Here is an 18,956-nt window from a genome sequence, read left to right on the forward strand (position 1 = left end):
TCCTTCTGGGCTGGGTTCTCTCGGTTTGCTTAGTTGCAAAGATTCTGTACTTGCAGATGAATTATTTACATTTTAGAAATACGTCAGAGGCAACAGCCAGAGGGGGCAAGACACACTGGTTGTGGTTGCCCTGGCAGAGCCGCCACTGCAGAGAAAGTGACTGTTGAATTTTATGCCACCTACTGACCTGGCCACACCAAAGCACGTTCTACCTGGGAATCTTGCCCCTTATTCTCAAGGGCCATGAGGACAGAAGAAATTGTCTTTATGTACCCAGAGATCCCATCAAATGCTGCAGGAGAGGTGAGATTTGTATCTCGCGTTTGCAATTCAAACCCATCACTAACATTACAAAAACAATCAATTTAAAAACTTTGCCTTCAAATAGGCAGAGATTATCCTTTTCAAGAACACGTAAAGCATTTTAGATTTTGATTCAGATTTTTAATAAATTGTGCCAGTAGAAGCTTTCAAAGGCAATGATATATCAATAAATAACAGTTAAATTGAGTTCCTGAGAAAGAACCTACCACATGAAAGAATGTCAGATAGATGTAAATAACAAAAAAGGCATTACTATATAAAAAAAGCAGTAATACTGAATCTTACATGAACTGTCACAACACAAGCACTGCATACCTCAGAACATTCCTTTCATACAAATGTAAACAAATACACAATCATTTTTGTTTAGTTTAGGCTGACGAATTTATATGTTGTTGCTTAGATATCTAAACAATGGATAGAATAGGATATGCTAAAACATTAAGGAATAATATGTGGAATAATATATGGAAAAAATAATGAAGCTCCAGATTTAAAAATAAAATAAAGCAAAAACACATTAAAGGAGTGTTTTCCTCAAATGTTATTACGTCAATCACTTTAAATAGGACTGTTACACTAATCTGAATTAAGGATTTTTGTGTGTGTTTACTTATTTAGTTATATATAAAATATATATGCAAATATGTATGGCTTAATTATCTTTAGTATTCTGATATCACCTTGAATAATTCTCACTTATACATATACAAAAAATGCATATTTTAACATAGTTAAGAATTGATATTTCGAAGTATGCCTATAATTTGACAGAAATGCAGGACTATTGTGCTCCATCACAGCAACATTTTTATCTATAGACAACAGGCCAGAGTGACCTACCAACAATGCCAACAGTTTCAGGTGTCAGTGCCTAAAACATCAGGATCCTAAACGGATACACAGCCGGTCACGTGTAGGAATCTGATGTCTGGAAAAGCCATGTACCTCCAGGCTCCGTAGATGTCTGTGGAGCTGCACGCACTCAACATCAGCCTCATCGCACTTAGGATCTCGATGTCTTACGGGAGCACAGCTTTAGACATTCTGTTTTGAAGACGTTGAGCTACATATGTTAGTACTGGTGCTCTGCATTACTGCTAGTATTAAACAACGGTCGCTGTGCTACATGCTACGTGAATAAGCCCAATGTAGACTGTTGCCACAATCAACTTTATAGTAATGGTCTTGCTATTGATCCTTTGTGGGGAAACGTGTGTGCCGACGATACATGTTTACTAAAATGATCTATTACATCAGACCACAAAATCACTATTCAGTTATAACCTTTGCAATCTGTTTTACAAAATTAATATTGGATACAATCATAAGAGGAAACCACCCACACAATACATTATCAACACACGGTTTAAAATGGTCTAATTTTAGACCCTTAGTAAAAATGGATCCACAGGACCTGCCTGTGAATGGCAAGAAAAGGCCATTTCAAATAGAAAAACACTGCTCATGCAACATTCTTCACACACTAGACAATGAAATCACACCCGAATTGTCACTTGCTCACACTTTCTATTACACTCCAATAAGCAGAAGGAAATAAAGCAGCTTTAAGGTTATGTCACAATTTTGAAATGTGGAAAACACATATAATAAACAAAAATCACGGTGCGAATACAACTGCATCAGTAAATTTAGAAAATTAGAGAGCAGGTTTTTTTTTTTTTTTCATTTTTCTTCTTTTTTTCTTTCTTACATTATTGCACAGAGACCTTTCATCACATGTTCTTCAGCTTTATGCATCTTCCTAAATGTGAAATAAGTGCTATGGATAAAATAAAAACGTAGAAAAGAAGAACAGCAGCATGATTTGTCAAAGTTAATCCCTATAATTTAGTAGGAAAAAAACCCCCTGCTATAAACAAAATATAAGTGCTCTTTATTCATTTAAAAAATAATGCTGACAGTTGCAGAAGTCTGTAAATGTTAATCTGAGTAGGGGGACGCTGACCTCAAATAAAAATAGGCCTAGAAAGGACAGACTGCTGGCCTTGCAGATTTTGGTGAAGACCAGGATTTCAAGTGTAATTATCACCAAAGTTATTTACAGTAAAACTGACCTGAACTTCCACGAGTGCCATTTTCAGGACCTGGCCCTGCAAGCTTCGGACTCCCCAGGACGACTCCAGCTTCAGCTGAAGCCATACCTGAACAAGCACTGCAGGATCAGCTCCTAAAGGATCAGTTAAAGGCCCTACTGGATTTGAGATTAGTCTTATCTGGAGTACTCTATACAATAATTTACACATATACAGGCTGACAAGCTCCAGTCTGATCCACCACACCTTTATCTTCGGCATCAGATTTCTCAGACTGGCCAACTTCCATTCCAGAAGGTTTGGGATACCTGAATGGATATCCGTTGTCATCGAAGAACCTTCGGAAAGTAAACTCGTAAAAAGCATGTTCTGTGTGTTTGCTATTGGAAGAGGCTAGTGGATCCCATGTCCTCGTGCTGTCACCACTAGCATCGTTCCAAGGACTTTCCTCTTCAACTGGATCAAAATTCGAAGTGTCCATTGGATGGCTGATCTTTGGAACATAGGGAGCTGGCTGCCTGCGGATATCTGTAGAGAAGTCCATAGAGTGAAAGAAAGAATGTGCCTTAATATCATCAGCTCCGTTTCTTCCAAGCCTGTCCTCGGCAGCACAGCAGAGCTTTGTGATGAGATCAGTTGCCTCAGGGCTTAGCTTGATCTGTGAGGGAATGTGCAGCGTGCTTTCCCAGTTTATCACCTGGAGGTAAGAAAGGTATTAAACAACTTCTAATCTTGGAAACAAAATCCTTCCGATTGTAAACTGTGTGGAAGTATACACATAACTAGTCAATTCACAGTCTGTATAGTAATTTTAGAGGTTCAAGAACCCAGAGGTTAGATTACATCAGCTGGTAACAGCTACTTTAATGAATCAAGAAACATTGTCGAATAGCAGATAAAAGGAGCAATTCCATTTAAAAAAAAGGCAAATTCCTTCCTGAATGCTCCCACAGTCCCATTTGAGAACATATTCAGTTTACACACGACTTCACAGAATGACTTCAAGGAACTACTTCATTTCATCTCCAAAATGTAAACTAGGAAAAGTGATCATGAGATACAGCCTTTCTAATAAAAAACTACTCACTGCTTGACTTTGGAACACTTACATTGCCAACTGTAATTATCACTGGTACATCAGCTTACTCAAATCTGATAGGCACTCTTAAGGAATTTAGATGGATGAACTTGTGCTGAGAAGACTCATAAAACTAATAACTATCTACGCAGTTGGACAAGCCAGTTCTAGTCTGATATTCAGTGTCTTCATTGATTGGGAAGGGCTTTTGTAATCACTGCTCCTTTCTCTAGTATAACAAGAGAGGATAGGTCTGTGCATGGAGGTGAAGGGAAGGGAAAAGGTTAAAATTTTGCCACCCAGCTTGGAATTTTGCTTCAGCTTACCTTCAGTTGGGTTTCTGTGGGTGTAGGAGCCAGAAAAGGAGGCTGTCCCACTAACATCTCAAAGAGGATCACACCAACACTCCACCAGTCACAGAGCTGAGTGTATCCTGAAAGGCAAGTCAAAAGGTTGTCCTCCACCAACCGAGGAGAATGTGTACAGAGCTACTTGTGATTAAGTATCAAAACATACAGCACAGATTTCTGTCTTTTCTCAGACAAACAATTTGTAACCTAAAAACAAAGGACTCCCAATTCATAAAGTCACTTCTGCTTGCTGACCTGAATTCTACTGATGCCAGTAAAGATCTAATCCTGTTGTCTGGGAATCTTTCTGAATAAATTTAATTCTCAACAAAAGTGAGTGGTGAAATCATATAATTAGAAAGAATGAAGTTTTTTATCATGCCCTGTCCCACAACTACATAATACACAGCACAAACTGGACCTCAAAGAATACCAAAAATGTTTAGTGACTGATGTCCCCCTCTAGGTTCAGTGGAGGTGAAACCACAAGTTTGAAAAGCTGCTGAAAGACACAGCCTTGCTCTAGAGACAGAAGAAAGCCACAGATGACTTTCTGAGCAAGCTCCAAGCAGAATAATTTCAATTGCTGAATTGCTGTGACAAGACAAATATGTTTGAGATCTCCGAAAAGGGAAGACGATTTAAACACTGATTTCAATGGAGATTTGTGTCATCGGATGATGTAGGCTCCAATGTGAAATCTCTCAACTTGAAAAAGATCAGGCTTAGGATCTGACTTGTAGACAACTTTGAACAACTAAATTTCTTACTACAGTGACCATGTCTGTTCTGCATGGGTAGCCACCGAGTACTGTCTAAATTCCTCAAGCCGAGCTTCTAAATGTACGGTGTTCAGTGTAAATTGTGGAAGACTTTTTGTTGGGTTTCCCCAAGATTCTGGCTGAGAATCTGGAGGACATTTCCACAAGCTGACATCATCCATATTACATCATCATCAAGTTTACATCATAAAGTGTCCCATCTGAATCAGTGATTCAGAACCATCAGCTGGCTACTCACTGGTCTATGTAAACTTGCTGGTGGTCATAGTTGTACTTCATGAGTACAGATAATCTGCTTTATACTTGAAAAGCATCACTGCCAACATCATCTGAGACATTTATTACCAGTCTCATTCAAAGGTCTCAGAGTGTAGATATACACAGACACACAAGGTATGACCACCATCAATGTCAGCAAGGTATTTCAAAGCATTGGCACTCAAACAGGAGAAAAATAGAGGTTATGTACCTTTACGAAGCAGGACTTCAGGAGCAATATAGTTAGGGGTTCCAACTAATGAGTGGGCTAGACATCTCTGATGCTGTTTCTTAGCTCTTTGTTCCAATGTCTTCAGCCTATCTCCACATCTACAATTGGACACATCATCCCAAAGATCACTGGGCTCCATGCTGTCTTGTCTGATATGGCTCCCTTTCAAATGGGAGAGAAAGTTTGCATTCACGGTCATAAAACACAACACACAACGAGAAAAGCATTTATCTAGAGCTGTTTGTGCCACCTTCTACTCTCACAGCATTAAATTTAAAATCCAAGGCATTTCCTTCTTCCCTTCACAATTGGTTTTCCACAACCAGCAAAATATCCCTCTCTCAGCTCAAGGAAGTATGCTCCCATATGGGAGATACAGAACAATGGAGTACATTTACATTAATATACCAATTGTTTATGACCTTTTAGCCAACAGACACCAATACTCCTCAATGGCAGACACAGGAGGTGTAAGTCTGTAATTAAATACTTCATCATCAAGAGAGACCCTCCAAACAAGTATAAACTGAAAAACTGCTGCTACTGTCAGCTACGACTGACTGCTACAGTCAGCCAGATTACTGACCGGGATTTAAACAGCACTGGAAACAAAGGACTGGAAGCAAACTAATTGAATGAGTTAACGAGAGACAGATGCATCATACTGTCATTGACTCTTTGTCAATGTACACAACTCTGTTTTCTATGCTAGCTTTTCTGCCAAGAGGTACCTGTTTGTTTCAAAATAAATAATGCAATATCATCACAAATAAAGCCTAAGAACACTACCTTTCTGATAGTACTTTGAATTGTGAGTCCACCTGAATCCAGTACACAGTCCAAAGTCAGTCAGTTTGATATGCCCATCAAGGTCTATCAGAATGTTGTCGGGCTTGATGTCTCGATGAATAAATCCCATTTTGTGCACACTCTCTATAGCCAAAGTGAGCTCTGCAATATAAAATCTAGCCAGACGCTCTGGAAAGACCTCCATTCGAATCAGTAGACTCATCATATCCCCACCAGGGATGTAGTCCATCACAAAGTACAAGTTCTCTTTATCTTGGAAGGAATAATAGAGTTTAACCACCCACTCATTGTCAGCCTCAGCAAGTATGTCCCTCTCTGCTTTGACATGAGCCACCTGGTTCCTGTTCAACACATCTTTCTTTCGCAGAGTCTTCATGGCATACAGGGCATGGGTATCCACTTTGCAGGCCAGGCATACTTCTCCAAATGCACCAATACCCAGAGTCTTGATTTTCACAAACATAGATTTGTCCATTTTGGCCCTTTTAAGTCTGTTGTAGTTGGACTCCTTCTGGTAAAGAATTTTCCTCATTTGTTCCTGTTCTGCTTCACAAAGGCCAGCCTTTACAAAAGAAAGCAAACCACAAGAGCTAGTACTGTTACATTCATAGCAAGAGAATAATAAACTAGCATTCCCGAAACGCATTTCTGAGAAAAACTAACCCAGAACCAGAAAAGACATAGTCACAGGAGATACACTGTCTTGTCTGTCTGTTGAGGTATTTCTGAGATACTGGCAAATTCACTGTGCCCTAACTTGTTCCCTGAATTTGCTGTATTTCAGACTGGTCTGCCTTTCTCATTTGACTGAATGAAGAGGCATGGGGCAATACTGTCAGAGAGGGGAATACAACATAACAAACCTGATCATAGGATTTAGTTTACACCTTCCAAATGGGCACTTCGCCACTGCATGCCACTATACGTTTGCGTGCTGCAATACACCTTAATGTAAGCTGAAATTAAACCTAGATGCAGCAGTCCACTTTGCTCATGAATGGTTCTCCAGGGCAACTCACATTAACAGCTCCTACCTTGAGTGCTGTTTAACTGCTGTGTTTTGAGCTGTAATTAAGCAGCTAGTTTTGACCTACACATTCCCAAGTGCCTTGGGAACCACCTTCTTTAGACACCGTTTTTCTTCTCTGCCATATGCAGCCTCTGCTCTCAAAGTTTGTAGATCTCCTGACCATCTGTTCTGCAACTTCTCCCTTTTCCCTCCTGAAATATGTGCATGTAACCCTCAGCTCTGGCCTCCCCCCAGCCACTGCAGCCCAGATCCTGGTGCTATTTGCCCTCTAAATGTATTATTTCCCCTCTGCACATAAGCTGCAAAAAAGCTGGCTTGTCCACCTCCTGTCCCGAGAGCCTCCAAGTAACTGCAAGTAACATTTCACAGGGCTGCAGGGAGAGACCTCCTGAGAAAGGGAGCAGCAGCAGTATCCAACCAGACTTTCCTCACCCTTCAAGACAGAGCCTGCAGACTGCCAACTCTGATAACATCAGTGTCTGTCCCTCTCCTGAGAGTCACTGGTGGCCCCCACCAGCAGAAACCCCTGGGCTGATCCCCAGGATCCTCTGACAACCCATCCTCTGCAGCATGCCCCTTTCTTTCTGCATACCCCATGTCCAGAATCCAGAATTCGCTGGCATCAACTGAAGCACTCTGAAAGGAAGATTTGTGCCTGGTGGGAAGGGGCAATGGGGAGGAGGGTGGAGGGAGTTCAAGCTGACTGATCAGCAGACTAGACACCCAAGCATACACCCACAGGGCTGCTGCTTAGATGGATTTAATTTCACATCTGTTGTCTATGTCTTTAAAGTAGAATGTGGGCAGCCACACTATGCAGCGAGATCCCCATGGTATAAAAATGAAATCTGTATGAATAAAGGATGGAGGAGGTCTGTAGAAACTTGCAGAACAGGTAGGATGAATTTTCAGACTGAAGACATCAGCCAAATCAAAACAAGTAATACTGTTTTTAAAATGTAAGGCAAGTACAGCAATCCATAATATAGGAAGCGTTTATTGTTTTAAGGTAAAATAATTAGTATGTTGTGTTCTTGGTTAATTTGAGAATAATGCGATATTCAGATAGCCAAAATCTCCTGAGTTCACAGTGTATTATTCCAACCAGTGATGAGGTTGCTAAGGGAAGGAGTTGTTTTTGTTTATAGCTGAATTATCTCTGAGTTATGAAGTGAGCGAAAGCTGACGAGTCAGAAGAGAAGAACTAAAGCAATTAGCTGTTTTACTTCTCTAGAGATCATTCCCTATCTCAATCTCAGGAAAATAGTCACTAAATCCAAGCAATGCAACACAATCTGTACTTGCAGTGAGGACAAAGTATTAACTGTCACTAAAATGCTGACCATTCAAGAGATTTTAGAAATATATTAGTTTAATTTTAACCTCAACAAACAAACTGCTGAGTTTTTTGGAGCAATGTAAGCATCAAATTAACTGACTCCAGAAATTGACTGTGCTAGGGAAGATCGAGTAGTTAATTATTATCCATTATGCGTTAATAATAGCTTTCCTTAGAGTTTATCCTTAAATACAAAAGTAGACTAGTCATATTCTAGTCATGCCTGGGAAAAAAACCCTCCTGCACATTTAAAAATTAAAAACAAAACTGCCAGAGCAACCATCAGAACTTAGCAGCTTTGTTTTAAGCAGCCCTATCAGTGAATCAGCTTAGGTTTGAGAGCTACAGTTAGGCATGAAAGAAGCGCTCTCAGTCGAAAAGTGCACTTCCCTGTGACCTGCTTCTAGAACAAGTTCCAGCAAGGGTCCCAAGATCAGTTCAAGTTGTCCAAGATATGATTACTTGCACAATATTATTACTTACATGTGTTCAACAAACAACTTCCAGTCAAATATTACATATTAATCTGAAAATATGGCACAGTGAATATACTGCCAAGTTGAACCATGGCTTTGGTGAATTGAGTGGCTATCATGGAACACCGAGAAAGAACTGGAGCAAAAAGAAAACGCTTTTTAAGGGTTTTACAAAAGCTGCCAAAATATTGCCAGGGTTATCTCAGCCTCAAACCTGGCTTCTGAGTTCTTGCCTAAGCAAACCTAATACTTTTCTACTACTGGGGGTTTTGCTTCATTTTACTTTTCTGGTATGAAGATACATTATTTCACATCTCATGTTTTTCAAACAGCCTCCCAGACCTGCACCCAGGCTTCTAAGTAAAAATAGTCTGGTATAGGGAGGTGTTGGATACCTACTACTTCCAGTGGAGCATGCCTTTATAAATTTTTTGACTGATTAAAAATAGTAATAATCAATTTGATCCCATTAGCTTTTATTATAACAAAACATGGAGAATTACTTTAGCCATTTCTTGCTCCAATTGTAATCTTCTGTTAATTTTCTGCTGGTAGGTCTTTATGACATTTTCTACATGTTGCTCCATGTAGAACTTGAAGGCAAAAGGTGAGTAGCTCTTTATTCGGGATTCTCGCTTTTCCTCATCTTTGCCATTTTTTCGCACAGGCACTGGAGATGTCTGAATCTGCTTTTTATCCTTGCTTGGTTTTTCAGCTTTAGTGTTCTTGCTGCTTTTGTCATTTCGCTCACTGGTCTCCTCAGCCTTATTGCACGTTGAACTGGGGACTACGCGCAGGGTCTGCTCTACGCCCATGCATAAGCAGTTGATATCAAACTGCTCAGTGCTACCAGGAAGCAACAAATGCTTGGGATATGGTGGTGGTGGACACCGCAGTTCCTGGTTACCATAATCCACATCTAGTTGATAGGCGTTAGCTGCTCCAACAGGTGGCACGTGCTGCTCAATGATCTCCAAGCCATCCACAGCCGGTGCCTGTGCAGGTAACCAACCAGGATGGGAAGGTCCCACTGCGGTCTGAGGCTCGGGCCTCATCACTCGCATGCTCTTCACTGGCTGGAGAATATGAGCAGATGTGACTGCTGTGATCGTATTTGGAGACGTAATTGAAGGATCAGGTTTTCCTGAAGGAACCTGTCTTATAGACACCGTTACTTGTGGCTGTTGCTGGTGGTTGTTAAAGGAGTTTGTTCTGCTCGGCACTGTGGCATCAGGTCTGAAGGATACATGTTGCCGTGGAGATGTTTCTATTCCTGGATTTTGTAAAGAATCTCGGCGTGACGGTGTTGCTGCCTGCCACTGCTGAACTTGAGGATTATTCATGTCATAGAGGTCCATGTTTAGGCTATTTCTAGACGGAGTTAATAGATTTTGTGGTGGACTGTCTGAAAAATCATTAGCAAAGGCTGGACCTCTGGATATCACATGCATTTGATGAGAAGAAGGACTTGTCTGTTTGTGATGAGAATGTGATATGTACAGGCTTGACGGTGACTGCTGAAATGCATGCCCAGAATTATTCTGAACAACTGCCCCTTTATTTGGGAGATTGGTGTATCCTCCCTCCTGCTGCATCTTGTTTTGGAAGGATGGACTCCGCTGAACACCATACCCCATAGGTTCCCCCTGCACCATCATGTGCTGCCTACTGTAATGTTGACTGTTGGAGCCATGAGATGCCGGCAGCTGCAAAGCTTGACTGCTGTGATTAGCCACTGAATAATTAATCACAGAAGACTCGATATTTGCAGGGTATGTTTTCTGCTGATGGCTTGTTGGTGTGCTGTGAGTGCCTACTCCAGAGGGTCGCTGCACAGGAGCATTCATAGCTGTAGACTGTGAAGTAGAGATTAAATAGTCCATGTATGGCCTTGGAACTTCAGTAAGTATATTTGCACCTTCTGCTCCAAAGCCTGTCCCTTCATAGGCTGCATTACTGATCTGATGGTAGGACGGAAAAGATTCGTTTGATCCTTCGAAGCTTGGCCTGCGGGTTACATTATTTGGCACAATACCCTTTCCTTTATAAAAAGAACACAGAAGAATGTTAGGAAACAAATCAGGTGAACAAATTACTTTGCATTACTCATGCATCTATACATACAGATGTACACACACATGCACGCACACTGTGTAGGGAACATGTGTCATAAAAACACCTTCCAAAGTCTAAATTAAGCGCTCCGAACATTTAAAGTTATAGGTGCCAAGTATTACTACTGATAACAAGCTACCGGCCCACAACACTGCTCATGCCAGGAATCATCAGGGAGTTCTACCAAATCATGAAAATAGAAGCACAAATTCCTTAACTATGAAATCATCAGATTACACTACAGCCTGGTTTTTAAAGCCGGACCAGTATTATCAGTCATTACTCACTGACAGAAGGAAGCTACAGAGCCAGGGGTTAAATACAGCACCAACAGGAAAAAAAAAGCTCCCGGAAGGACTGTCAATACAACTTAAAGTCAACATTACTATAAGCTACTAGGTCATCACACAGTCCACATCCTCGGCACAGTGAGCTCACTGCTTATGCTGGAGATCTGTTTACAACTCTCTGTTCCATCGTTCTCCTCAAAAATCTTTGTTTCCCTCCCCTTCATTCGCAACAAAGGCATCACACAGTTTGTCCTGTATTCTTTCCAATGTGTCGGACACAAAGTATACCCTCATATTACTCATCTTCCATCTGTTTGGAAGGCAAATCTTTTGGGGTGTCAATATGTTAATCTTAGCTTGAAGAATGTGCAGAGACAAGATAGCAGCGTTCCTACGCTAGAAGCGCCAATGTCACTTTTCATCATTTCTTTGATCTGAGGACAAATTGCAGGTGTATAAAGCACTGGCTATGCCAAAAAGACAAGGGGAGACTGTGCTGTTGCAATTTTTTTCTGTTCTCCTTCTGGTTCCTTAGCTTTCATAAAACGCAGGACTTGGCCCATATATGCCTGAACAATTGCCCTGTAAAATCTTAACTTCACAAGGACCATAAGAATAGTCATATTGCGCTAACAAACTTGGACACTAGATTGCAAACTTTCCCAAATATTTGTATTGCAGCATGTCCCAGCTTGGCCAGATGCAGCCCACTTGAGCATAGCTGTTGACTCCTCACCTCCATACACACAAGCCCTGCTATACACAGACACACAAGGACGTACACGTCTATGTACCAGCTCTCCACACTGAAGAGGCTGCCCCTGTACTAAATTACACTTTCATAAACAATGCACTGTTTTGAAATGCAATCAAGTTGGACAAATAACCAGTGTTATTTAAAGTGAAATCTATAATCAGCAGCTCTTTTTCCTATGATACCACAAGGCTATGCTTACCAAGGTTGTACTTCTAACAGCACTCCCCAATAGCTTATCTGCTGGGACACAGCGAGATGCACTGATGAGGCTGTGTCAATCCAAAGCATCCTAAGAAGTGTCTACTCTGGCCTAGAGGTGGGAGGCAGCCATAAGACCCACTTGTCATGTCTGTCGGTAGGATTCATGCTGAGCCTCTGGGGCAAACAGACTTTTGTTTTTCCATATCAGAGGCCATGAAGGAAAGTAACAGCAGTAATTGTCCTCCTTTGGGACACATACTTCAGCTGTGCAAGGAATCTTGCTGATGTAAAGAGAGATATGGCATCCACCTCCTAGATTTGTATACCAGTATGTCCGTTCTGGTCTGACAGAGGAATATTTGGATTTGTGAAGATACCAAATGTGGCAGTTGCAGATGATTCTTTTCCACACATTCCTATCCAACACAGTAACTGTTACAACTGTCTCTCGCCTCTTATGGTTTTAGTTCAGACTGTATTCTTAAGATTAATCAACTATACTCATGGGATGATCTTTTTTTACACATAGCTCTCTGGTAAGTTTTAGTTGAGTCTTGCCAGTATGCTGAAACTCTTGTTAACTTTACTACTGAAATTAAAGCAGGATATAAACAAATAAATTGCAAAATCTATTTCCATATACCAATATATGGAACTCAAACCCAGGAGATTCAAATTCTCAAACTGCAAATGAAAAGTTCCCAAGTAGCATTACATGCTTCTTAATCTACTAGAGGACACCTACACTATCCTAGCACAAACGAAACGATACCAAACAAATCAGTATGATTTTGTGGCACCTCAGGCAGGCAAGCACTAATTGCATGATATTTAAGTTTTGCATTCTGTGTATCCTAAAAGTAAAGGCGGATCTTCATCTTGAAAGGTTAAGTATTCAAAGCAGCTGCATACATTGGAACGTTAAGAAAGCAAAACCAAATGCAAATGAAAGACAACTGAGTAATTAAAATGTTAGCCTGGAAAGATTTTGCAACCCTTTCAGAGGAAATGTATGCTTTTTAGGACTGGGTGTGTTCTTTCTCTTTAAAGAATAAAGCCTTTGTACTATAAAGCAGAATACAGTGCAGAATTCTGTCGAAGTTATTTTAAATTCTCCTTAAGGCTCAGTCAAGGCCAGATTTATGCATGTATTAGGATAGAGCTCACTAAATATACTGGCCAGTACTGCTTTGTCTTGTCAGGTGGTCATCCTGCAGGGTGGCACTCCAGGAAGCATTTTCTTAGGGTTTTCCAGAATTTCGCCAAATAATATCATAGGAAGCCTAAGACTGACAGAAAGGGCAGAACCATGCACCCGTTTCCATCATATTTGAAGCTCCACACCTGAGAGTGATCACCTGGAAAATGAGCTCCCTACCCTTTTCCACCTTCCCTTTATGTGGCTATCCTCAGCATCCCCCAGGAAAGAAGTGGCTTTACTGAAGACCTCCTTCCTGTCCAGGGATTTCTCTTTGTAAACTGAATGGGCTTTCTCTTCCTCAGCTTTCCTCATCTCTGGACATGCCCTTCTATCAACTAACCCAAATTTAACACCCTTCACAACACTGACAAGGCAAGGAGAAAGGTGCAACTGAGATGGTCAAGAAGATAAATCTGTCACATGGAAATCACCTGCACACAGTAAACTCGACTTCTGACCACGCTTAAGAGGTTTGTACTACTGTAATCAGATTGCTTGAACGGATTTGTTAGCTTCAAGTAGTCCAATATGGACAAGACCTTTTAAGTCTAAATGTTGCCACTGACACAAGAGAAGTTCCTTGTCCAATGAAACAGGCCCCTGACGACGGCTCTCCAATCCACTCAACCCTTCGTCCACTAACTCCTCTGCAGCCTGTAACACTGTGCCATTACACAGGCTTAGCCAGTCAGAGCATGGTTATTTGTCTGTCTGGCCAATTTTTGAAACTGAAAGAAGATAAAAGTAACAAACTCTATCCAAACTAGTGTGTATCCTGATCACAGATCAAGAGCATTCTGCAGTGCTGTAAGTGCCAATATGTGAATGGAAACACCTCTTGGAAGGTCTTTTGTCAGCTGTGGTCTGACGTTTGCTGATGAGGCATACGCAGGGCCCAAATCCTCCCATTTGCTAATTTACATGGAACAGAACGGAAGCAGACTAGCAGGGATGAGAGGAAAAGCTTCTGTTATCTTGTCCCAAGCTATTTCTGCAGTGTACTTACAAGGATGTTAACATTAATGAATTCCTGGGAAGCAAGCTATCTCACAACTCCACAGCAATTACTTACGTGCAAGCTTTTACTCTGCAGTAAGCTTGAGATGACTGAGGTGACTTGCACTGAAGGATAAATAACTTTGTGTTTAAGAAGGTGGACTAAGAATGTGCTCTTGCAAAGCAGGTGAGCTGTGTCCAGCTTCCAGCCCAGCTCACCTTGCAGGGGCATGTTCACATCACTGTCTCCTACAAGAGTACTATCGAATACTACCAATCCCTATTTCTCCCCATCAACAACTCTACTTTAAAAAATAGCTTATAGCAAGAAAGAGTAAGACAATTTTGAAACGGTTCATGCTTACCTGGTGAGGTCTGCTTAATTACACGTACTATCTGTTCATTTCTAGGATCCAAGTAGCTCATCTTACTGATATACTCCAGAGCTGCTTCAATACTTCTGCTACCTGTCTGCTTCAGTGCTCGGATGGCCATCTCCTGTATAAAGCAAACAAGAATTGAATCACACTGAGACAAAACCCAAGCACTGTACTGCAGGCTAGAAAGCAGTAAGCATTCTTACATTTATAGAAACATTTTATAATTCACACCAGATCACAGCTGCCTGAAACCAAATGGATTCATATTTTGAAAACATTTGCATGCCTTATGCAATTCAAAAATTAAAAGAAGAAAATAACAAAAACCACAACCTACCTAGACTCTGGCAATCAAAAAAGCAGCAAATTGAAATGTGTACTGTAAGATTCCTTAAACTTTGAATCAGGTCTGGAAAAGGCAGCATAGTTTGACATAGAATGAAACAGAATGAAGTATTTCGCTTTTGGTATTTGAGAGCATGTCTCTTAGTCACACCTGAACACAGTAAAAGCTTTATGCTTTCACAGATGCCACAAGAAACTAATTAGACAGGGGCTGATTTCTGCTGAGCAAATCCTGGCCCCATTAGAGTCAATGGAGAAGAAAGACTACTGTTTTCAGTACAGCCAGGACATCATTCCTATCTGTTTGGAAAATGACTAGGCACACCGAACTGCATTTCACATCGTTAGTCTTTTTAGCTGGATTTTATTGGGCACACAACCATCGCTGAGAAGTTAATATGGATGCCAGACACACAACCTGAAAACTAAAACTGGGGCAATTATGAACACTCTCGTTAAACTATTCTAGCACAACCATCATTAGCATCCCCTGCTCTACAGCCAGCAAGTCACACTCTCCTGCAGTTTGTTTATACTTTTACTTATAGCTCAGGTATACAGAATATTTTTCAACAGTGATGCTAGCCTCTGGTTGCAAAGCAAAATTCACAAATCCTCACAAGGCTACACGGTCTTCCCTGAAATGGTGGAGAAACTGAAATCCAGAGCTTTTAACGTTGAATTCAACTCACTGAACTTCGCTCATTAAAAAGTTAGATACGTACTCAAAAGCAGTTGCTGAGAACCTTTCTATAATCACCTCCAAAAGGCAATTCATAAAAAAAGATATAACAGGTGATAAACTGACCATTAGTGACAGAAGATTAGAGGACTAATTTGAACTGGACTGCTAGCTCTTAGATGGCTAAAGTTGGATGAAATGAATGTCACCATCAAGGACTTGCCTGCAAATGTCAGTATCCTATTATCTTGCCACATTTCTGCCTTTTTTAGGGGAATTCTGTCATTGCAACCTGCCCACTGAGCCCTGAATCAGATGGAGTTTGTGCCTTCTTGGCTTGGCTTACTGACTGCAGATGTGATGGCTGAAGCGCACCACTCTCCCACAGGGCAGTTCTATGCACTGGTTAGCAGTCAGGTAGCCCCAACACGTACCCCCTTTTCTGTACCATCTGGAGCAAAGAGCAGCTTTGCTCGACTGAACTGCAAGTACATGTAACATACTCACTAATTGTTTACTTAGCAAGGGAGGATCATCTCCAATGACACTAATTCACACTTAGCACAGAGGCACATGCTGGCACTTGGCATTTTGCTTCGCTTAGCTCAGTCCCCTCCTACTCCCCCCAAAATGGCAGCATTTTCTCCATTACTCAGAGGTTCTGCCTGGGGAATAGCTATAGCAAGTTTGAATATTTTTCATACAATTTATGACTCATAATTCATAGAAAGGCAGTAGTTGGTTTCACATTTCCTATAGCTGAAATATTTCACTGGCATCAACACATTACTAAGGGCAATTTTAAATCAACAGAAAACTATTATGTATGAAGGAAAGAATTTCCCACAATGTTTTTTTCCTCTCTTTATTTCTTTTTTCTTCTTCTGGATACATTTCTAAAGTATTAGCAAATTCGCATCCTAGTACTCAGCATTCTCATCATCCAGGGACTTTGGGCTTTACAGCCCAGTTCCACAGGGCTGCTAACATGCTCTGCCCATTTACACCAGCTGGATCTAGCCTCAGATCACAAGTCTTAAAGTTTCCTAAATCAAATATGCTCCATACACACATTTGGGCTGGCTTGGATCTTTGGGTTTTTTTGATTTTGTCTGCAATGAAGTACCAAGAGAATAAATGCTTGGTAAACAATTATCTTAATGATTAATAAAACAGTCCATATAATCCACTTTTCCCTCTCTTAGCTGTGCTGGCTGTACACAATTCAAAGGGGCTAAAAAAGGTTAGTTTTTTATCACCAGCACAGTGATATCATGTCTGAAAACAATCCTTCCCTCCACCCCCAAAACTGTGGCATTACTGTTCTCTTTTTTTTTGCCATTGCCTATGTCAGAAAAGTAGAATAAAAATGACACTGGTCTATTTGAAGCTGCATGTTCTACCTTCAGCAGATATATTAGGGGATTCATATTTAAACTTTAGTGGGAATATGGGAGGAGTAAACTCTAATACATTTCACTGTGGACTGTACGATAACCTAGGAGGGCCAGTAAGAGGTTGGGACTGGCAGCTGTGTTGCTGGCAATCTCACCCCTGCAAGCCCCCACTGCAGCTCGAGCCCCGTGCTCCTGCTCACCATCTCTCATCTTTCATTAGGCCAGCTCCCAGCTCCAAGGGGTTTCCTCATTACATACCCTATTTGCTTAGCATTTACATTACTGCTGGAAAAAATGAAGTAAGTTCTTTTGTGGTTCAAAAGAACACCAGTGATTCCCCTGTATACCATCCCATAGCTTTGGCCCTTTCCCCATAGCTATGATGGGACACAACGAGCCCCAGTTTCTGAGGCTTGTTCACAAAAGCCTTGTAAAGCAGTTTTCCTTATGTTGAGATGGCATTTCCTACGTTCTAGCTTGTGCCCGTTGACCCTTGTCCTGTCACAGAGAAGAGTCTGGCCCCATCCTCTTGACACCTGCCCTTTAGATATTTATAAGCATTGATAAGAACCCTTCTCAGTCTTCTCTTCTGCAGGCTAAACAGACACAGGTCTCTCAGCCTTGCATCATCGCCACGCAAATGGAGAGCAACCAACAAAAAATAAACATTCCACATACAAAAGGAAAGGGTTTTTCTCAGAGGCAGATCACATATAATCATAATTCTCCACCCAGGAGACAAACCCCTCTGGGGGCATGCAATACTCCATGAGAGTGAAGGGCAACAAGAAGCTCCAGCACTGCCATTGCTGGCCTTTCCCATCAACATCCTCCATGCCCACAGCTCACTCCTCTCTGGCAGCCACACAAAGAGGGCTCCACTCCAGCACCTTTTCATTTGGGATGGGGGACAAGCTGATCCATGGCTGAGGCTCACAGAGGGTTTGCTCTGTGCCTGAGGCAGCTGCTGGCTAATGGGGCATGGTGGCCCTCTCCTTACTATATGCAACGCAGCGATGAGCTCTGCTGAACGAGGGAGTGTGGCTGGGACGAGGCAGTGAAGGGCTGGCCTCCAGGAGCCTGCTGAAGGGGAAGCTGGCTCCCCACGGGTGGCTGGGGCCAGAGCCTGGGCTGCATTTGATGGGAATCGATATAAGGGCTGTTTTGAAGGATGGGAAGAAGGGCAGAAGATAGATGAAGCAGTGTCAGTAATTGCACTTGGAGAGCAGAGGCTTAAGTGAGATGAAGGGTGTTTGTGAGAAGCAGCAGAACACCTTAAGAAGAAGGAGAGAAATCAATGCCAAAATCTTGCAAACTGATACTGCAGACAGTAGAAGGGCTGAGGAAACAAGATGACAGACACTGGGCAAGGAAAAAAGTGCATGGCTACATTGACACTGAGCTGTCTTGATTTTACGCCACTCTAAGGTAAGTACATTTTAGAAAGACAAGGGAAAAAAGACCAGAAATGAGACATGAAAAAAAAATCCACTTGGATCCATATCCAACACCAAAACATTCAAGTAGGCACAGGATCAAATCCAGCTCCCACTGAGGTCAACAAAGATTTCCATTAACTGCAAGGTACACTGCATCAGGCCCTCTGCTTCGGATCATTTCCTCTTCACCAGGCCAAACGCTGTCAGCCGCAGTACGGGTTGAGAAACCTGGCCGCTGGCTGTGTTCTGCTAACCCCACAGCCAGCTGTCAGGCTGCGAGGAGAAACACAAGCCACTGGCAGCGCGCACATAAACCACAAGGGAACAGAGCGGTCCCGGACCCAACTCATTCTTTACATTCTGTGTATTCCCTTCGGAGGATTCAAACATCTCTCCGTGCAGGGTTTTCATGCACCT

At 41.7% G+C, this 18,956-nt stretch overlaps 1 protein-coding gene across 1 annotated transcript in view; it reads right to left on the reverse strand.

The window, feature by feature from the left end:
• Positions 1 to 430: 430 nt before the first annotated feature.
• The window catches only part of LATS2 (large tumor suppressor kinase 2), a 51,606-nt gene continuing 33,080 nt past the window's right edge, over positions 431 to 18,956 (reverse strand). The window contains exons 3-8 of the mRNA XM_063331100.1: positions 14,662 to 14,794; positions 9,240 to 10,777; positions 5,871 to 6,453; positions 5,061 to 5,243; positions 3,786 to 3,892; positions 431 to 3,078 (exon numbers count right to left, since the gene is read on the reverse strand). Coding sequence (XP_063187170.1) covers positions 2,584 to 3,078; positions 3,786 to 3,892; positions 5,061 to 5,243; positions 5,871 to 6,453; positions 9,240 to 10,777; positions 14,662 to 14,794 — 3,039 coding nt within the window. The 3' untranslated portion in view covers positions 431 to 2,583. The remainder of the gene's footprint in view (positions 3,079 to 3,785; positions 3,893 to 5,060; positions 5,244 to 5,870; positions 6,454 to 9,239; positions 10,778 to 14,661; positions 14,795 to 18,956) is intronic.

This window comes from Chroicocephalus ridibundus, chromosome 1 (genome assembly GCF_963924245.1).
Source record: "Chroicocephalus ridibundus chromosome 1, bChrRid1.1, whole genome shotgun sequence".
NCBI classification, from domain to species: domain Eukaryota; kingdom Metazoa; phylum Chordata; class Aves; order Charadriiformes; family Laridae; genus Chroicocephalus; species Chroicocephalus ridibundus.